The 22,340-nt window shown below is 45.3% G+C and overlaps 1 protein-coding gene across 5 annotated transcripts in view; it reads left to right on the forward strand.

Moving 5' to 3' along the window:
* Positions 1 to 22,340, forward strand: part of LOC126529308 (uncharacterized) — a 157,496-nt gene that overhangs the window by 59,457 nt on the left and 75,699 nt on the right. For all 5 annotated transcript variants that reach the window (XM_055069764.1, XM_055069758.2, XM_055069763.2 and 2 more), the window contains 9 exons: positions 766 to 861; positions 3,789 to 3,884; positions 4,588 to 4,683; positions 8,751 to 8,846; positions 9,958 to 10,053; positions 12,067 to 12,162; positions 12,341 to 12,436; positions 13,886 to 13,981; positions 17,197 to 17,292. In XM_055069764.1, coding sequence (XP_054925739.1) covers positions 766 to 861; positions 3,789 to 3,884; positions 4,588 to 4,683; positions 8,751 to 8,846; positions 9,958 to 10,053; positions 12,067 to 12,162; positions 12,341 to 12,436; positions 13,886 to 13,981; positions 17,197 to 17,292 — 864 coding nt within the window. The remainder of the gene's footprint in view (positions 1 to 765; positions 862 to 3,788; positions 3,885 to 4,587; positions 4,684 to 8,750; positions 8,847 to 9,957; positions 10,054 to 12,066; positions 12,163 to 12,340; positions 12,437 to 13,885; positions 13,982 to 17,196; positions 17,293 to 22,340) is intronic.

Genomic DNA, 22,340 nt, shown 5'->3' on the forward strand with positions numbered 1-22,340 from the left:
TCGGGCCAAACCACGACAACATTTACCTTTTGTGACGTTTGCTCACAACATCGCTATCCAACGAACTACAGAATACTCGCCTTGCTTCCTAGTTTACGGCCATTCACCGACATTCACTATCGACGCCACTTTCTTCAATGCCCCAACTAACACATCGGCCAGTATACCCGAACAGTTCGTCTCGAGACTTGAGGAATGCCATCAACGTGCCCGCTTCATCACAGAAATCAGTGAACTAGGTCATAAGCAACGTTACCACATCTCTCGTCGCGACGTCTCCTTTCGTCGCGGAGAGTAACTGCTCCTTTGGATGCCCATTCGTACACCCGGTTTGTGTGAGAAATTTGAATCCCGCTTCCTTGGACCCTACATTATTAATGAACAAACATCCCCGTGAACTTTCGCGTTACTCCCGTAGACGTTTATTCGGACCATCGTTATTATGGTTCGGAGATCGTTCTCGTCTCGCGTATCAAACAAATCGTTCGGCATTTCCCTCCTGGCTAAGTCGCGGTCTGGCTGGCCGCTTCCGCGCGCGATGAAATTAGTGTGAGCATTATTCATACGCTTGATATTCTCATCTGCACATACTCATCATCGCCATTTCGCGGCCTGGGGGTGGGGCTCTCACTCGGGAGAATAAAGAGACTGGTTGCCTAAACCTCGTCTCACAATATATATATATATATATATATATATACACACACATGTACTGTCACATCGCATCTCAAGTTTGAGAAGCTTACATCATCTTTCTCCCAACAGATGAGAATCGGCACGAATGCACCAAGGAGGAGTTGGCCAACTGCGAGACACATGGAAAGACATGTGATTTTACCACCAGTGCCCCGCTGTGTCTCGGTAAGTGACTGCAGTTGCGTAAATACGCTCGCGTTCAATACAAACTCAATATACCGGATAGTTCTTTTAGAATGTCCGAAATACTAAAACATTGCCTGTGGCAATAGCCCATTTCAGGCTCTTGATCTAAACTACTCGCTGGCGCGGCCATTAGTTCTATAAGAAATCTAAATGCTTCATTAAGTAATTAACGTAATTGCGCCAATTAACTTGGTAATTATTTACTTTACGGTACATATTTATATCTACGAATTATAGCCCTGAAGTTCGCAAGGCGTATTCACCTGGAACTGATTCTCAGAACTACCCCAATTGTGAGATATCAATTTTCAGTGTGTGACGAAATACACTGCCGTTCTTCGGTAGTAGGCGCTTAGTACACACACTTTAGAACCTTTAAACTAGTTCGCTTTAAAACGCTAAAAAGTTGTAGCTGAACACCTACGTCCACCATCCTGCGTCTCTTGCGCACACAACTGAAGTCTTTCACACCCTGCAGGTGTTACCGACATATCCTCATGGAGTTCTTGTATAACTAAACCTCAGTAAGAGGTAATTATTCACACCTTTGCTAGGGATTGAGTCCGTTGCCAACGTTCTATCGTGCCGGTAGGTTCGTATGCGCTGTGCTTTCGACGTTTTGTAGGCGTTGAAGCGGCAGATGCATGGAGGTCAATTCGCTCGCGGTTGCCGCCGCGATTCCTAACTCCCAGCGTTTTCACGGACAGTTCCGCCGTCATCGAGCGATGTGTGTTCATGTTCACCTTTGCCCGCGTGAAATCGTGCTAGTTAATTTAGTTAAAAACGTTGATGGGCTAGTTGGTTTGAGTCCATGATAGAATGTCTAAGCCCGGCTGAACAAGGACGTAGAAAGAAGCAGACTCATAATGGCAGCGGTGTCTCCGTGTGACTGTTTCTTTCTATAGTCCTCGTTGAGTCACGCTTACACATTCTATCATTGTTAATTTAATTAGTAATCCTATTTTTACAAGTTTATACGGCCGGTAAAACTACTATCATTACGTCGTACAGCTATCTACTAATTTGCTATCGCAATCAATCAGTGCTCCGCCCATCCGGCGGAACTGTGATTTCTTTTTGCTTAGGTATGACTAGAATTCGTACTCGCCAAAAGTATACTTAGTTGTGCTCACTCAGGCGTCAGGCTCACCTTACGTCTTCTCAGCCAGACTCACGGGTAAGCCTCGTGAGTCGACAAATGGGTGACGCGTTATATATATATATATATATATATATATATATATATATATATATATATATGTATATATATATATATATATATATATATATATAAGCCTGTGTGTTTGTTAGTTGCACTTCGTTCCTTGAAGGGGCAGGGTGTATGTCGAGTGAGAGTGAGCTCCTTAACAACACTTCGCAATGCGGTAAAAGTGGTTTACATCATGAATCCAGGACATTACAGATGTGCGACGTAATGCTAAGGCCTTTCTCTCACAGTCACCATTAAAAATCACCACTGATTTTATTTCTTCCTTTTGTCTCGTCTTGGCGCTCATTTTCACACTCCAGAGTCGTCGTTACTAGTTATTTATATTTTGCCATGATGTACAGCTGAATGTTTGCACTGCAATTATATCGTGAACGTTAAGAAGAACACAGCAAGTGAACGCAACACTGAAACAAGGGAGCGACGCATTCGAAAGACGGGTGGACCTCTCGAGGGATAGATGTATATTTCCCAAGGCAGCTGCCTACAATTTGCCGTATTTTATTGAAATACTAAATATATAAAATGCGCCTGGAGTACCAGAGCGTTGTACTCCGACCGCGCCCGATGGGTGCCGATGATTGCTCCTCAATCTCGCGCGTGAAACGGAGGAAAGAGGGGAGTAAACGCGCCGTCTTGCGTCGCGCCATGGCGCCGCTAGGAGGGGAGGGAACGAAGGGGGCGGCGCTGTACTCCGGCCGCAACTGCGCATTGCGTGACCGCGCACGCACTGTCTTGAAAGCGATCTGCGTCGGGGCTGTGTCTAGATGCGACGGTGGCTCACACCTTCGTGCGTGCAGCATTCTCGCCGCTCAGTTTACGCTGGAGCGATACACAGCACGAAGGCCACTTCGCTCGCTACTGCTGCTGCTTTTTTCCTCACGCTGGCGTTTGGACAGCGAGTGACCGTGCTCATCGAGTGGGATGTGTTCATGTTTGCCTATTTGCCTATACCATGTTTGTTAATTTAGATAGTAAGCAAGTGTTTGCAAGCTTATACGGCCGATAAAACTACGGGCCTTACTTTGATAGCTGTCTTCTACTTTGCTATCGAAACTGATGGCTCGCCTTTCGGGAGAAACTGCGACATTTTTTATTTCTTCCATGAACAGATTCATTATATTTACTAGGAACTAAGCATCACCGCCTTGCGTCGTAAGAATTATAAAGCACCATTACAGGTTCTTTCTTTTTCATTATAATAAGTCCGTCCACAAATGCAAAAAAAAAACAGAGTCCGCGTCTGAGCTCTCAAACTATGAGTGGCAAGGTGTCAAAACCGGCTTTAATGTGCAGCTAGTATACTTAGGAAGCACATTTCATCACTTTGCCAGATATGTGAATCATTGCAATCAAGCAACAAATGAAGAAATACCAGACTATACAGTCATGTCTACTTTCACCCCCATCAACTACCCACCCAGAAATCGATCTTCCAGCGATTTTATTCTAACACGCATTAGTTTACTAATTTAATTACCTATCTATCTACGCTAATTACGCTATCTACGCTACGATAAGTCCATCTATTTATTTATAAACGTTGTTTTAAAAACTTGAAATGTTTTATTATATTTTCACGAAAGCAAAGTGCGACACCATTCCATGACTACCTCCTTTCATGTACGCATACACGCGGGCTTGTCTTTCATTGCATTATTTTGTTTTCTTTTGACAGACAAAACGCCGGGCAAGTGCAGTGAAGAAGCTGAAGAAATGTGCACTGAAAGCGATGCGACTTGTGATTTTGGCTCTGGAGCCCCCGTGTGCACTCGTAAGGAATGACAGTGACCCCTGCAGGGTCGCTCATTGCTCATTGCTCTCTTTTCGAGTACGCCCTCTATTAAAATTTATTCGGTAATGCTAGAAATATTGAACTGACATCACAGTTTCAATTTCAACATATAGCCAGTCAGCAAGAGATTAATATGAACTGAATATTGCCTATATATCTTTATTGTAACACAACTTTTTATAACGACTGCGTATGCATCTATTCACCAATATTCTTATACCTTAAGATATATCTATATGACATACAAAGACATTAAGGGAGTGAGGCATTATAAGCACTGAAACTTTCACTATTCGGATGTCTATAGAACGCCTATACGTCACGCATACAAAGAGAAAAAAATCTGCCCCGAAACAAAGTTTCGAAGTCATGACCCTGCGACAATGCGCCCTTCGCATCGGCATGCGTTTCGCGACAACGCTAGCATGCAACAGTCGCACTTGGTAGTTTGTGCAAGGGGTCGTAAACCAGCCTCCGAGAGTTGCGGCGCCTGCGCCATATGTTTCGGAGGCCACGACAGGCCATACTGCAATGATTTAAATTTAGGTGGGCGCAGGAGGAATCGTTGCCGCCGGTTCATCTTTGTAGGGGAGGTGGGCAAGTGCAGCGAAGATGCTGTGGTGAGAAATCACATCCTCAAGCAACTACATATCCTTGCACTGAACTTCCTTCTTTTTTTCAGATCCAGAACGTGAAAAGTGCACCAAAGAAGAGAGAGAAGCATGTGAGAAAGAAGGAAAGCAGTGCGACTTTACCGCTGGCGCCGCCACATGTGCTGGTACGGAAATACAAAGCACGCAGAGTGCTCCGAAGATTGTTTGCCGCGTTGCACCTTGTGTAGAAAGTTGGCGTAACAACAGGGCTTCAACAACAAACCTATCTTTTATAATATTAACGTTTTGTACTGTGTTTTTGAGAGTTCGGTGGAATACCGTCTGCTGAGGAGGACTTGTCCTGAAGCAACGATGAACAAACACTTGCGAAAATCAGGAGAAAAAAAAAGCAACAAAGGTCGACGTTTCGAGGCTCCCACGGGTCCCTTGTTGACAATAACAACAAAGATTGACTGTCCTCGCTTATATTGCACAGTCGTTGCAATATAAGCCAGGGCTGTGCATCTTTGTTTTTATTGTGATCAAGGGGCCGTAGTGGCCTGGAGAGGTCAGCCATTATTTTTCCTGATTTTGGTGAATCTTGGTTTATTCTTACTCTCTCTTTCGTAATGTGACAGAAAAAAGATACAGTAGAAAAATCCGTAATTGTGCACATATATTTTTGTTTATACATAGATGCCTAATAACCCTGCATTTTATTTTTTTACTTTTCTCTTTTTAGGAACATAGGATATGGGCGTTCTGGGGTTCATGTGTATTTTTCGACGGGGTAGCATTTTGTTCTGCCTTACTCGTTCACTGAAACCAAGGAATTGCAGCTGTCTGTTCCCGTGGCCATAATTCAAACCACTGCAATAAGATGTACAGTCGAAAACAATATACAGGCACAGCCTAGCTGTAGTCACATACAAACAGTGATCGCTGTTCCCACTTGCATGTTTGACAAATGCTATGCTCTGTCACATATTAGTTGGCTCTTCTCTAGAAGAACTCTTATTTTTGTGGCTGATTGGCACCTAACTATTGCTACTGAGAGTATACAGTATTTTCTAATAATTTCTTCGTCATTATTCCATCAGTTCTCCATAATTCTGTTGAATATTTCGTGCAAGTTTGAGAGAATCTCATTATTTCATATTGCTCCACACTGAGCGAATATTTCCCTGAATCGAGAAGTTGCCACGATTAAACATAATTTCTGGCAAATTATTTGCTCCGCGAGCCTCTGAAAATTCAGTAATAGTCGGGAACAATAATAGTTTAACCCTTACACGAGCGTCTACTTTCTGTTGTAGGAATCGTGTAATTTTTATCGGAGCAATCTGCGCGACAAGGCCGCCCCAAATTGCAGGGTAGTTGGCGTCGTGAGCTCCGGGTTTTATGAGCAGCTAGTCCATGTGACGTTATATATCGCGCGTACGTCTTGCCCATGCTAGTTTGCTGTCCATTGTAAAGAAACAAGGTCGCAAAGCATTTGAATACCAACGAGACGTTATCCGTGCAAGTTTTGTACGTCTTTGTTTTTGTTTTGTGCCAAAAGTATAACTCGGATCAGCAGAACATATTACTTCGAAATCTCTGGCTCAACATAGTAAGTTGACTATCGTCTCTGTTACTTCGGTATTCAAATGAAAATATCGTAGTTCATTTTCACAGTTACTAGTGTCATCCCCGTTTTCTTTCTTTCTTCCTTTTCGACAATTATGTTCAGATGATGTTCCGAAATACAATCTGCCAGTCTAGCCAGTCTACCCAACTGTAGCACGAAGCTAACAATCGGAACCCGGGTGGATTTCTCAAAAAGAAGGCTTCGCGGTTGAAGAAAGATCGTCCTGGTCCTGGAATCGAACACGCAACGAATGACCGTTCTCACCTGTGCAGGCTTTTGAAGAACTTGTTTGCTCTAACCAAATTTATGTTCCTAAATATATTGTCTATACCAGTTATATCTAACTCTCGCCCTCGTCTTATCACGCAACGTCATCGTGGAAGACGAATAAGGATCGCTCAGACCGCTGTTCATTTGGCTTTGAATTGGGCTCAGAAAAAATGCACGTTGGCTAAGTTCAGGACGTGCAGCTGTGCGCAAACTTCTGATTTTTTCCTTGGCCCGCTGTAGCTTCCTTTCTTCATCATTCGTTCAGCCCATATTTAGGTATTGCTTTTAATGAAGGATGGGTTTTCTTTTGCAACATTAACGTTCACCAGGATTAGTAAACGTTAATAAAGGGAACCAATTAGCTCCAGACGTCTCTATACACTAACCCTACATATGTCTCTGTATATATATATGTATCTGGTATATACGGACTGTATCGGATAAGCAAACGCCAAATTTGACGATTTGGGCCTTCACCCTCACACTGTGATGCGGCGGAAGGGACCCAGCTGCGCTAGTTGCTTTATGGTACTGCTTACTCAGCATGCAACGCTGCCCTCTGCATGCGCAGGCCTCCCGATGATTCTGTCCGGGAGGTTAGATACTGTGGTTTGCAAGAGTGATGCGATTATGTCTGAGAAAGTGCGATTATTAAGATTATCAGGGTTACGGGCCTTATCCGCACTTTATAAACAGCCAATCAATACACGAACACTTACATTTCTAGTCGGTTATGTCACATGTAAAATTTAGCCGCGTTAAAGGAAACTTGCCTGCGGAGAGAACATTTGTGCATGTCATGCATGCTACAGACAGCCTCCTTATTAGGCCTCCAGTATATCCTCTACTCCTCTCCCCGCCAAGATTGACACAGCGCGAAGCCTGTGTTGCGCAGAATCAGTATAATGGGCAGTGCTCATCATCACCTTCGCAATAACCACCTCCTTCATCTTCCTACCGTAAAAAGAAAAAGACGCTGAAGCGCATTACTGACGAGGCTTAGATGAAGAAGCACCCAGGACAAACACGGTGCTACTTGCAACTGGCGTCTATTGAAGAGTTACGGAATATAAACCACAGAAACATGGTTTTCTTCGTCTATGTCCAATCATTGATGCGAATAAGCAAGTTCAAACGGATCACCGAGTCTCCCTCTGTTAGGCTTTATTCCCACCAGGGGTGCAATCGGAGATGGTTGTTCGGCGCGTTTGTTCGGTTACCGGCGCGCGCGATTGGCCTACTCCGCGCCGACGTCGCCAACCGCGGGGCGCGGCCACGGTTTTGGTGACGTCAAAATGACGAGACGCTCCTGTCAATCATCCTCCCACCGAGCATTTCGTCTGCTAGGCGCCGAACCCGACGGGAGCTGGGAAGTTTGGAGCGATCATACGGCTTCGCATGGCGCATCTGGTGGATTGGATTGCATCCAACCGGCGGCTCCGGCATGGCACGTTTGGATCCAATCCATAGTTTAATTCGAGAAAATGGCGCTTCCGTTGGGAACTTAGGTTGTTGCGCTGGCGTTTCTAGAGGAAGGAGGAGAGCGAGTGGCCGTGCGAAACGCGTTTGAAGAAATGGTAGAAAGTGAATTCCGGCGTCGTTTTCGTTCCTCGAAACAAATAATTTGTTGGTTGTACAGTGAAATCGACCCCATCATCGGAGCCAGCGAGCCACTGGAATGTTGTCGCTGCCTCTTGAAAAGTGCGCCACTGTTCCCGTCGTTTCTTTTTCTTCTTTTTTTTATCGCTGTGCGCGATACCACCTAGGGACGACGCAAAGAAGCTAATAGTTATAAATTGCAGTAGTCACACGTACTACTATTTGAAAACGTGTTTGCGCTTGAGAAGAAGAAATACATTTTTTTGGATAATAATTTCATTCATTTGGAAGACGAGAAGCATTTCGTTTTGTAGTATACTGTCCGCAAGCAGACGACAAACGACGGAAGTAAACTTCCGGCGAGGTCACCGCTTCCTGATTGGCAGCACTACCCGCCCCGTTGTCGCAAATTTTGCATACTGCCACATTGTGACGTTGCAGCAACCGAACAGAACGCGTGTCGAACAAAATATCTCCAATCGCGCCACAGATCTTTGTTTTTTGCTGCAGTCACATCGCTCGGACCGACCGAATCTCCCTGCCTTCCTCTCACTTCAAAGTTCATCTCTCCCTCGTTTGTCGGATGAAACCAAAACTTGGGAAGGGCATTACGCTTTCTTTTTTTTTCCGCCGAAGATGTGAGAGATAACCCGTGAACGTTTGTCCATGTCCAACTTTGCTTGAAAGCCGCTCGTTTGCACCTTCAGCTGATATCGCGTGTCTCTGTTTTTTTTTTTTCTGCTCTTTCACCAGATAAGAATCGCACCACTTGCAGCGAAGAAGAGAAAAAGATCTGCAGGGAACTCGGGAAAACATGCGACTTCAGCGCCGGGATCCCCCTCTGCATGTGTAAGCTCACGTCCTCTGCAAGCCGTCGCATGACGCTGCGACAATATAGCAACTGCAGCTATGCTGGGTTACTTAATTCATCCAAAACGAACCTATAAAAAATTATCCTGTGTTAGTTATCGCAATCGTTTCACACCATCCCGATTACTTGAAAGCGCGCACCACTTCCAAGAAAAATTCCACGCTGATTGTAGCATTTTTTTTGAATAACGTATAATATTTGTAGTTAATGGCTTTAAAACGCATGTAATAATAATTTTTAGAGAAGATGTACCAATTACAGTATTCGAAGCCTCATAATAATGAAGTAATGTTTAAGTAAGGGGAATTCAGTACTATGGCGAAGTGCACTAATCTTACAGTTAACACTTGCAAGTAGAGCAGAGAAATCAGTGCCGCTATGATGACGGCAGGGATTTGAGGATGCATTTCGCAAAGCTGGTGCTAAGGACAATATATATATATATTATTTGATGGCTGTTCCTATTGACTGCCACAATTGCGACGTGTGCTACATAGTGTGAACAATTATGAAACTCATTAGTGAATGTTCGCCTTATTAGTAGTGTCACCTTATTCACGTAATCCAGCTGACGTGACTGAATTGCGACATCGACCACAGCGAGATTTTCGATAAGTGCGATTCCCTTAAGAAATGCAATCAGGCATGTCTTATCATTCTGTCTGCATATGAGGAATGAAAGCGAAATGCGAAAAAAAATATACACCCGTGTAGCGTGCACTTAGCGCACGTTTAAGAACCCCAGGTGGTAAAAAATTATTCCGGAGGCCCCTACATGGCATACTTCACAATCTTATCGGATCTGGCAATTTAAATTCATTAATGAAATTATGGGGTTTTGCGTGCCAAAACCGCTTTATGATTATGGGGCCTCCGAAGTAGGGGACTCCGGCAATTGAGACCTCTTGGGCTTCTTTGACATGCACCTAAATCCAAGTACACGAGTGTTTTCGCGTTTCGCCGTAGTTTCGGTACGTAAAACCCCCTCCCTTTTCATGAGGAGCGATGTGTTTCCCGACGATGATTTTTTTCCTAGTGAAATTTCGTTAGCACAAGCTTTTTCTCTATGTACATTTTTTTTTTTGCCAGCTGAACCACGCACTAGCTGTAACGAGGAGGAAGAGGAAATATGCAAGTCGATGGGAATGGTTTGTGACTTCAGCGCTGGGGCCGGTCTCTGCATGGGTAAGACGCTTTACATAACTCAGCGGAACAACGCGGAACGTTTACAGTTAATTCGAATGTCTCAACTACCTACTGAACCTCTAAGCAATCGAGCGCTCGGGTATTTCTGGAAACTTGTGCAGGCTGTTCAGCGCGCGGTACTGCTACACATATCAGTTACTACAGTTCTTCAATGATGCAATTTGATAAACTTCCCACGGGCCCCATGCTTAAAAAAAAAAAAACGACTGCAATCGGCAAGAAGCGCGAGGTGTATGCCAACTGTCGCGCCATCTGCGCAAAAGAAAACTAACTCTAAAATGTTACTCTTTCAGCAATGCGAGATATTTTTCTGTCGTTTTCTTTTTTCGAGAGCCTAGGCACAACATGACTATGACCGTGTCAGCAAGAGTATCGAACCACGCCACGGTGCGTAAATAGTGCAAATTTTAGGTGAATTAAAGAGCCCGCGCGTCCTTCCTCTCGAGGAAGCCGCACATCCTGCCGGAAGCGTTCAGAAGGTCACGTGCTCAAACGCGTCTACGTAAGAGGAGCTGCCTGCAACGTCACAGATTATATTGCCACCTGCACCAGTGGCAAAAATTGCAGTAGTGCCAGCTGCAATAAGGCACGTGACTTCGGTAGATCCTTCAATGCAGAAGGCGCGTGTAAGCGGTATGCAAGCCTTGGGGAAGCCTTGAAATGGCTGTTTGCATGCACCCCCTCTCACTCCCCTTTGCACCATCACTCTTGTAATCATTATTTTCTCTTTTAGTGCGGAAATGAAGTGAATCAACTTAAACAACCACTCAAGTGGTGCATAATGCATCCGATGCAGTATAACCACAAGTCGGATATGACTGCTCCTTGTTGGTTGCTGGTTGGTCTAGGCTCGTGGTTGCAGCGCTAGGCCGAACATCTGCGACCGCACACCCATTCACGCCTCGTCCCATCGTAATAGACCTCATGATATTTGGTGAGGTGCGCGGTATGCCGTGCGACTCCGCGGTTCCACGATGGACGAGGACCACCAAATGTCCACCAAATGTTACCGAACGTCTCTTGGGATCGCGGCGCCTTTTCATTCGTGCTGCCCACAGGCCCTCTCGTCTCTGATACCAAACGTCGCGACATTCATTGGAAAGACTTGGCGTTTCGTCTCGTGTGCACTCACATTTAGGTGTAAGCGTTGAAGAATGGCGGGCGGTCGGGAAATTACTGCGGAGCGCTTGCAGGCATACGGCATCTTTCACAAAACCAGCGCTGCAGTTTCGTGACGTTAAATTTCCATAATTTATATTTATTATTTCGCACTGGTTCTCGACCACGAAGCAACGAAAACGCATCGTTCAGGTCAGCGGGCGCAACAATTTTGCTTCGAATACTTCGTCGAAGATTTCAAAGGGGGAGGATCGTAGTTCGCAAGAAGGGTTAGTGCGAAGTCCTCCGAAATACAAGCGCAGACGTCGCATACTCTGGGAACCTGTGCTACGCGCGAAGCTCCGCACAAATTACGGGGTTTATGGGGTATCGCGAAGAGCGAGTGTTGAGCGGTAATTTGGTGCTTTGCACTTCTGACTTCAAATGCACGTAGACACAGGAGCAGGAGTTCAATACTTAGTGGTGACAATGAAAGAAGAACTAGCGAGTTTTTTTTGCCATCTGGTGAGCGATGATGTAAATGAGAATGTGGCCCGATGGCGACACACGCTAAGGACTGTGCTACGGATAGAAAGGACGGATGAAGACAGCTGTGATAATTTAGATTTCAACTGCTGCCGACCGAAAAGAGACGACGGATGACTATTCTTTATGTTTTACAAAAGTTACAATCAAATTACCGATGATTAGAGTGGCGGCTTCGCAGACGTTTTTTCTTGTTATAGATCTTATTACAATTAGAACGTTTAGCCGAGCAATTCAGGACCACCGCTTTGTGACAAACGCGAAACGCTCACTAAGAACTCCCGATAATTTAGGACGTTGTTATTTTAGTTTTTTTTTACATGAACCGTCGTTTCTATTTTTTTGCAGACAAGAAACGTGACAAATGCAACGAAACAGAGATAAAGGTATGCAAATCGTTGAGAAAAGAATGCGACTTCAGCGCTGGAGCGTACCAATGTGCGGGTAAGAAACACTCCCTATACTCCCTGCCGACACAACAGTAAGCTTCTAGAGCGAGTGCGTGGAGACCTTGTAAAAAACAAAGGGCACCAGGTTTTCTTTTTTCACAGTGACACTATCTTTCTTTTCCGGAGAACACTTCAACGTTCCATCAACCATTTCGCTCTCTATCTCTTGCCAGATAACGAACGCAAGAGCTGTAACGAAGAAGAGAAGAAAGAATGCAAGCAACTGGGAAAATCGTGCGACTTCACTGCCGGGTTTCCTTTGTGTACTGGTAAGGATGAGTGTCGTTCAGTTCAGTTCGGCCAATTCAATGGTTCTGTTTCACACTCGGATGACGTTTGCGCCGTAATTGTGCATCTGAAGCCAAGAATGTGCTCAGGGCCCCGTGTCCTTTCTTTTTTTCCCGAAATCCCGAGACTACCCAACGTCAGTTTCCAAGTACCACCTTGCCCAACTCAAGCGCGGATGATCGAGCGCGCGCCAGAGGCGTCATTATGAAGGAAGTGCCGTGGAGCAGTCATGCGCGTTCACGCAACGTTTTCACGCAGAGTGCGGGGCTGCTCGACCTGCTGCGATAATGTGTCCGATGCTACAATGTTCCGCACTATTCTCCTCACCCGACCCGCTGCAGTGGGACGGCTGCTATCACAGTGGGGTGTGCCACTCAGCACACTGCGCGGAAAACCACGTGGTCACACCGTGTCGAGTTCGGCACGAAGCACTCGCTCCGCTCCTAGGATATATTTCGTCCAACCTCGATAGCGTACGTGTTGCCAAAGTCTGCCACGAAGTACTGTGGTGCTCCACGTAGCCTTGTTTCGCAGCACTTTCAATGGGACGCTTTATGGGAAAGCGATGAGTCGAACCCCGACGAACCCCGACGAATCCCGACATTTTAATGAACGGCTGACAAAAAAATGCAAGCTCTATCATGACTACTGTGAAGGGCTCTATCAAAGTGAAGGAAAGCTGCCCTTGGTTAAGGAAAGCTTCTCGCTTTACGAAAAGGCTTCTACATCGACTTAGGGAAAGTTTTTCACCTAACCAGCGTTTCAAAAAAGGACGAATCATAATTAGGGAATGTACCGGATAGTCTCATTAAGGTAAATAAGTTCTTCGGAAGCCTGCAAGGTTGAGAAAAACATAGAGAAGAGAAAAATTCACATTGAAATTGAAAGACTGAATTGCACAGCATGAAGCTAGAGTTCAGGTGGATTCCGTGTTCGAATCGCGGACGAGGAAGAATTTTTCTTCAACTGCGAAGTTTTCTTTCTCAGCAACCCATACGGCTCTCCTTTGTAACTTCGTGCTGAAATTTGGATGGACGTTATTTTTCACTTTCGTATCCCGGCTAAGTGCCCCTCACCCCCCTCCCCCCCCCAAAAAAAATTAAGTGTGACTTCAGCTACCGGTGATGGTAAGTTTATCATATCTACATGAATTGTGAAACTCAGGGTACCCAGCGTCTAGTAACTATTAAAACGTAATAATTACTCCGATATTTCATTGTCGGACTAGCTTCTGTACGAGCTTTAACGTAATTCATGCGTATACTTAGAACACCCTTTATAAAAGAATATACAAAAGTAGTGATTAATGTGAATCGCAACTTTGTATATTCTTGGCTAGGCGATGTTATATTGCAAAATCATCCGCAAATATTTACACTGCTACCAATATTTTATGCTTCCATGAATAACTAATTCCTTAATTTCAACAGGTGGGAAACGCAAAGACTGCAACAAAGAAGAGGAAGAAGCTTGCAAGGAAGAAGGAATGACCTGTGATTTCGTTGCTGGAGCGGCTGTTTGCATGGGTAGGAAGCGTGGGTTGCATCGAGTGTATAATTTCAACATTTCAGTCCTTCGCAGATTATCCCAGAAAAGATTCATCTGCTGCTGCACTGTGTACGTCAAGATAAGCCTCTGAATATGAAGCACAAATTAAGGTACCCGTATTTAATAGAACGTAATCCACTACATTTCTTTAATGCGGCAGATCCGACGTGCCCTGTTGGTATCTATGTACAGCGAAGCTTTCCGTGAGTGCATAAGGAGTGCTGAAACACGTGTTTGTGTTTAATCAGTGTGCGTGCAGAATGACACCGAACGCTTTATTCGTGTTAGCGAAGAACACAATGCACCTTTTAACGTAACCAGCGTTATAGGTGTTGAAATAGGCAACCTCGCTTTCTGCGCCATTTGTATGGAGCACCCGGTCTCCCCTTGGAGGCGCAGATACGACCGACCACGCGGTTGCCAGGCGGCACAACGCACGCGCTGCGTGAGGCCATCACCTCTGGTGCCGTCGATCCCGTCTCATCGTAGTTCCCCGCGCCGCGGCCCCCTCTCCCTCTGCACCAACGGCCAACGACCCACACACGGAGGCAGGCTTCCCCCCTGTACCTTCCACTGCTGCGGGCGACGTAGTGTGAGCCATCGCTCCTAGATGGCGCCACGATTCCGCAGCCGAGTGTGAGCTATTCTGCGAGTACGCACGAGCAGCAGCGGCAGCAGCAGCAGGCCGCAGCCACGGTCACCAAGAGAGGTGCAGGGGCGTTGGCAAAGGACGCTTCGTTTTAAGTGGGAGGATCGTTTAAAATTAGAGGATGCGTCTCGGACGCAAAGGCCAGACATTGCCGACTGCAAAGAAATGTCCGTGCCACGATGTGATCACAGGTGCCTTGGTTTCTAGCGCCAGCGTGTGGTCGCACTCCAATGGAGACCGAATGCGACACCGTTTCATGCTAGATTTCGGCGCACGCTTAGGAATCTCAGGTAACGAAGAGTGCTAGAAGCACAGGTCAGTAATATCATTAGGTGTGCGGACACAAGAGATGCAGACAGACAGAAAGAAAGAAAGAACGAAGAGAAGAAAGCTTTCTGTGGATTGCCACTAGCAGCACCACCACGCCTACTTGCTCTATGGAAAGGAAACATAAGAAAGGGACAGTCAACGAACCCGAGTAGGGTGAATAGAAGAAAATGGTGGACGTATGGAATATGATTTAAAATGCGACGAATACGGCAGACACGCATCTGCGCCACACACAGGAGGCGACAGCCAGATGGTCCACGCATGCGCACAAAATTTGACCGCATCCATGGTCACAATGTTTGTACTATTCAAACGAGTCTTAATATGTTGTGTTCAAAAATTACAGTTGGGCTCTGTCAGCTAGCTCCACTTATAGGCGCACGGCACTGGTTTCCGGAATAAATACAGAAACTTCAACATGTTGCAGAAAGTATAATTGCAAATTCGGCGGCAGTCGTACAACTATCGAACGAAGCTTAGGTTGGCCAGTTCGTCAAAAGTCATGGTGAGCATGAAACTAAAATTATTTAACTGCTAATACTTTATTAACCCTTGGATTAAATAGACGTGCTATTTGCTTGCGCAGGTTAGATAACCGTCGGACCATTAGGGTGACAGAATGGGTACCAAGGGAAGGGAAGCACAGTAGAGGACGGCAAAAGACTAGATGGTGCGACTAAATTAGGAAATTTGCGGGTGCAAGTTGGAAACCGTTGGCGCAGGTCAGGGGTATTTGGAGATCGCAGAGAGAGGTCTTCGTCCTGCAGTGGGCATAGAGGCTGCTGCTGCTGCTGCTGCTGCTGCTGCTGCTGCTGCTGATGATGATGATGATGATGATACGCCTTATCCTAGCATAGCGACCACGAATTGAAAATAAGAGAAATGCCATGTCACACGGGTGTTTTCCAGGCACAGGAAGAGATGCCCGAGGGTATTGAAAAATGTGTGTCAAAAAGAGCGTTTCATTTGTGTCCCTCATACAAGGAACTTTTGAAAATTTTGCGTTCAAGTGGAATTATTAGAGAGGTTATAGTTCTCACGGATGTTCTCTAGCTCCTCTATTTTCTTTCGTGCCATTGCTGTTTCTCTCCGCTATTTCCTCAGTTCCCCTTATCCTTCCCCCAGTGCAGGGTAACAAAACTGAATTTTTTCGGTTTAACATCTGTGCATTTCCGACCTTGTTTATCGCTCTCCTTCACTCATAAGTGCTTCTTTCCTACTTCCGTGACCTTCGCTTTGGACATTTACTCCCATTTACGATTATTATTATCATTAGCTTGTCTTTACATGTATTCACACGGTTTGTTGTGACATTGTCCATTGTACTCCCCTGTAGCAGTGGCTTTCATTCAAGGGTATGTGAAATTTGCACAAATAAACAAATGCATACGGTACCCATGAGAAAAAGAAATAGTGACACTTCGTATACATGTATGTATGATATTGGCGCGCGTTAACGAAAAAACATCGGATGCTAAACATAAATTGCGCTTACCTGACTGCAAGTGCGCAATTTCAGCTGCCATCGGAGGCTTCCTATGACGTAAACGGAAAGTGAATGGCAGTACAGTGGCGACGCTGCTTTGATGTTTCCGCAAACGCTACCAAGGGCTCACGGATATCGACAATTAATGCCTCTCCTAGGTTGCGGTTAATTGTTTATGAGGAAAAATATATTCGAGTCCGATTCGAAAGTGTTGTACGGTTTTCCATCACGGAAATGACATATATACCCGAAGATACAGCGTAATCTGTGACGTCAGAACTGCGCCTCAGCAGCGTATAGCTTTGGCCCAGAATTCCAAAGCCTCGTACGTCTGTATGCGTTGACGCTTATATTACGTGGCAATGTCGGTGCGGCCAATCGCGAGACATTTCAGTGTGACAGCTGGCTGGTAGCGCTAGCCGGTGTTAACATCGGTCGCCGCGAGTCGTCATGCTTTCATGGGCAACCTTTGCAATCCAATGCCATTGCAAAATCGGACGATATAGGAGTAAGTGCTATATAGCCGAAGCAACAAAACTGTGAAAAACTTACGATTACATGTGTTAACTAAACGTGACTTTAGGAATATGGCTATGTCGCTACATTGGTCGACTGCTATTCGCATTACCCTCGACAATTATTGCGAGACGGCTTCGTCTGTAATTTCTTTCCCCAATAACCTCTTTATTGACGAAGATTTCACCAGTTCTATTTCTTCTTTCCAACAGATAATACGCGCCACAGTTGTAATGAAAAAGAGAAGGAACTCTGCAACGCCACCAGAAGAGAATGCGATTTCACAGCCGGTGCCCCGACATGCATCGGTAAGCACTTGTGCCGTGGACGGTAGTCAGCATTATGATGAGTCAGAGCTATCAGTGTGCTTAAAAAAAGGATATTGTTACGGGGAGGAAGACGCGGAAAAAAAGTGATGTACACAATATTCGGAAGGGATCAAGCGGGGAGCGGTCTCTGGCCATGTGCACGAATATCGAATAATACACCTGACTATGGTGGTTTATGATGGCTATGGTGATTATGGTGGTTAGGGTAGTTTATAGCTAGGAAAGTCTTCAGTTGCTCGGCAACAATCCTGTTTACAAAGAAAAACAGCAAAGCCCACGCAGAGATTTATTTAACCACAGCACGACCACGGTTTTCGCCTACATGTTTAAGGAATTTTTCATAAACTCCTGTAATAATCCAGACACTTCACTTCACAATACTTCACAATACTTGGGCAGAGTTTCACAACACTTCACAATACTTGGGCAGAGTTTCTTTTTTTCTGCATTTTTGCTAAGCCTGATCTTGGTGGCTACGTGCGCATATGCATGAGTCAGGCGCATACCGACGCAAGTTAGGGATGCTTGTCATTGATTATAAGAATGGCACCTTGCCCCCGCCAACTAGGAGTGTTCGCGAGTCTGCAAGAGTTCTGAAACATCACGTCTGCCGTGGTCATTCACTGGAACTTCACGTTTTTGCTATCATAACTCTTAGTGTTATTAATAACGAACAATAGTGTGAAGCACTGCGTAGGAATTGCCAAAAAAATAAAGCTTGTTCCACCCACTTCCTGGCGCACAGAGAGATACTGACTGATAATTCTTCGCGCGCACAGAACACTTCAGGTTCCCCGAACACATGTGCAAACCGATTGTTTTTTTTTTTTTCGCATGAGGCGCGTAATTCATGTCAAATTCATCCCTCTTGTGAGTCACCGAAAGAGCGCGGTACGTGAGAAGTGAGAGGGCAGGTTGTTGAAAATGGCCTATCGCCAGTGCGTTCACGTTTGTACGCTCGATTCGATATTTGTCAGGCTGAACGTCAAACGAAATCATGTCAAAAAAGCATACCTGCCAACTCTGCCGATTTTTTTTTTCGGGAAGCCTTTACGAATTTGGACTTGTTCGACTATGTTGCGAATGTTTTCGTCAAGTCTTACAAAAAAAAATTTCTTCTGTTCGCGAACCATTTTGACAGCTGTCGAATAATGAGGCCTCCGATATGTAGTGGTTATATATTGAGCAATTTCTTCAGACACGTTCCTCAAAGAGTGCAAACATCGGTGAGAGCAATATCACTGAAAAAATACAAAAGAGACGATAATTTAAATACAATACGCAACAGTTGTTTGCTCACAGTAAAGTTATACAGGGTGCTTCAGCGAACACTTTTAAAATCTTTTAAAGGTTGCCTGTGGCAGATAGTTCAATTCTAGCTGAGATGGTCTACTCGAAGCGGCCGACACTGCATGCCCCAAAAAATGAAATGCATATTAAACTAATTAACAAGAATTCCCTAAATAATTTTTTAATTCATTACCCCATGACCCATATTGCAATTTACAAATTCTAGCTGTGGAGTTCGCAAGGCGGATCCACTTGGAACAAATTCTCAGGATGACACCAGTTTCGAGATATGAATTCCCATATTTTGCGGAGAAATGCATTAGCATTCCAGTTACTTGTGTGCTGCAATCCATAAACGACGTTTTGTTCACAAATTACCTGAAACGCGAATGAACTTCGCGAAGTTCTCTAATTAATATCTTGAAACTGGCATAATGCCGAGAATTCGTTCTAAGTGGATCCGCCTTGCGAACTCCACGGCTAGAATTTGCAAATTGCAATACGGGCCACAATGTAAGTTCACAGGGTGTCTACTAACCGGGGAAATCGGGAATTCTCATGGATTTTGCATTGCCTAGAAACACTCAGGGAAAACTCAGGGAATGTGTGCTCATATCAGGAAAAATTAGCTGTAACTTTATTGAAAGGGAACGAAAGTCCCGGTAATGCTGGCTCGAGTAACAGAAAGGAATCGTAACGAATCGTCTTTGACACAGTGTCGTCGGCTGGAGGAGTTGCCAGTCAAGGATCAATTTTCCGGACGCCCAGTTTTCGGTACATGCCCGATAATTCGGGCGGCTTCGCGGCACCACCACGTACCCCCTAGGGTCGATGTATAAGAAGGTCTTAAATTTCGGACGCAAGAACCCTTCGCCGTGTGATTATCCGGACTTTCTGCCGTGACCGCAACTTCAAAGCGGCATTAATAAAAACCACCAACACTGCCATTTTGATTATCTCGCCTCGTCGAACTGGCGCTCTTGGCCGCAGATCCGCTGGCAGCCATAGCCACCCCCGCGGCAACACTAGGCCGAGCTGCTTCGACGTTAGCTATTAAGCTTCTTGCCATTCCGTGCCGTGTTTTTCGTTGAAAGAACTCACCGCTGTCAGCAAGGGCACCGACTCTGCCTTGGTAACCCTCTCCATTGACGTCAAAGCTGGGCAAGCCCGGCGCCCTGAATAATTCCGGTTCCCAAAAGTCAGCTTCGCCTCAGTCATATTAGACAGTGAAGCTTGCGCGAATATTGCACTGAAGCTTGAGCGTGGGAAGGGGCAATTGTCACTGGACACAGTATGTATTCCTTAATCATACACGCCTGCACCCGCTATCTTCTGTCATAATACGAGCACCGATATGCCTAGTAAGTGTACTGGCAGGCCTTCAGAGTTTTTTTGGACTTGGCTGTGGCGATTGGAGCCCTTAAGGGCAGTAAAAGACATGCATTCCTTTCTTCGGACTGCGCGATTTTTCGGACATTACAGCGGCCCCTCGGGAGTCCGAAAAATCAGATGTTGACTGTACAACTGACCAATAAGATGCTTTAAATGGTCCATGGGGCGAATATACGGAGCAAAGAGGACGAGTACAGAAAGGACTGACACATTGAGAATCAACGGGAAAGCTAGCAGCTTCAGCTCAAGAAAAAAAAAAAGCGTTGGCTGACGCTGAGATGCAGATGCCCCTCATCCAAACCAAAATGAACTCTATAAAGCAGTGAAACACAACACTGAGGCGTTATGTGCGGGCTGAGTGTATGTCAGGACAGTTGTGGTTGATTTTCCCGGTGCTGAGAGAGAATCCCACTTGTGACAAAGTTGAGGTCTTCATACTAATGAGCTTGGTATCAGTTGATAAAAACTGCTCATATTCGAAAATATTTGCTTCTGTATGCATCTCTTTTTATTGTTATTTGAAAATGTTTGATTTAATTTACAATGGGCTTTACGAAAATTTTCAACGATATTTTATTCGGTGTGCGTTTTACTAATGTCTCCGTTCTGTTTTCTTTTTTAATCAAGTAAACTGTACTCCTCACTGTACAAACTGGATTAAGTCGTCTTTTATTTTTAACGTGCTTACTAGAGAGTGACAGCATTGGGCGACGTGGTGTCAGTGCATCTTGACATAAAACATGTTTCTGTGTTACTCGGGCACTTTTGCAACGACACTCAGGGAAAACCTGAAACACTCAGGGAATTTGGAACTATCAGCTTGGTAGACACCTTGAATTAGTTAAAATCTTAATTGGTGATTTTTTGTGAATTCATCGATTATACAGTTGGAATTTTTGTGCAAGTAATGTTCGCCTGTTCGTGTAGACCAGCTCATGAACTACAGTTATATGTGCCACAGGCAAACTTAAAATCTTTTTGAAAGTGTTCGCAGAAACCTTGTATAGCAGGTGAGTTGAATTTCATAAACCACTTCGCGTACGCAATTAACATATTAATACCCCTGTTTGATGGTACACCTATATTAAGTCACATCACTAGTATTAACCTTTTTGCATGGGCCTTGCAGTCTGAATGGAGCTGAAAAAATTTCAACTGCATTCCTTTAGCTGCATCTGTGTACACGTATTCTTTTACTAATGTGAAATGTATACAGGCTGTCCCAGCCAACGTTAGCCAAAGTGTAAAAATACGCGAATTCCACGTAGCTGGACGGAGCCAAGGTAACGCTGTTTGCCATCGTTGGGAGAGAGATATATTTTTTTATGTCGAATTATATGATTAGTTCTGACTATTTAATCAACATTTCAAATATTATAATTAGATGAAAAGTGTCACTGGGAAAATTGTAGAGCGACATGGAAAAACTCCGCATACAGATTTCGGTTGCTCAATACGTGCTACTTAAAAGTGTTTTCCGAGCATGAAAGAAGCCCGCGAATACACGCAAAGTGCCTCGAGCGGCCAGTCGTGCGGCAACTTTGGGGGCATTTGCGTGCATCTTGTGTTCTTTTTATTTTAGCATGCATTATCTGTTTAAAAGCGAGTACTGTAAAGATCGCTGATTTCTTGTAACACAAGAAAGGCCCACACGGCCCCATGTAATGGCCGTGTGGGCCTTTACTGTACTTCAATAAAAATGTGGGAATTTTATTGCGATAGCAATTATATGGACGCTCCATGCACATTTTTGCCGTCGGCGTCGCCGTGATGTTCTGTATAATGTCTAAGGGCGATAACACGGCACCGTATGCTCCATGTGCGAATGAAAGCACGCGAGAGGAGCCGACGATCGCGCCTCAATTTGGCGCACGCGAGGGCGGAAAGTGGAGAGCAAACGCGCCGTCTTCCGTCGCACAAAAGGCCGAGGGTGAATGAGGGCAGGGGAGGAGGTATGGGGGCGGCGTTAGGCTCCTGCAGCTCCTGCAGCTACTGCATATTTCGTGACCGGATGCAAGGCTAACTGACGATCGCGGTGCAATCTCGCGCACGAAAGGGAAGAAAGTGGAGAGGCAGCGCGGGCTAGAGGGGGGAGCGGCTTCTACTCCGCCAGCAACTGCGTAATGTGCGCGCTGGCGCGCGCGACCTTGAGAGTGATCTGCAGACGGCTCATACTTTTGTTTCTACTGTGTTGTCGCCGCTGTTTGCGTTGAAGCGATAGACAGCATGAAGGGCACTACGCTTGCTGCTGCTGCAGCGCTTCTCCAGCGTTTCGACAGCGTATGTCCGCGCTTATCGAGTGTGATGTGTTCATGTTTGTCTGCGTGCACTGACACCATACTTGT

This window comes from Dermacentor andersoni, chromosome 8 (genome assembly GCF_023375885.2).
Source record: "Dermacentor andersoni chromosome 8, qqDerAnde1_hic_scaffold, whole genome shotgun sequence".
Lineage (NCBI taxonomy): Eukaryota > Metazoa > Arthropoda > Arachnida > Ixodida > Ixodidae > Dermacentor > Dermacentor andersoni.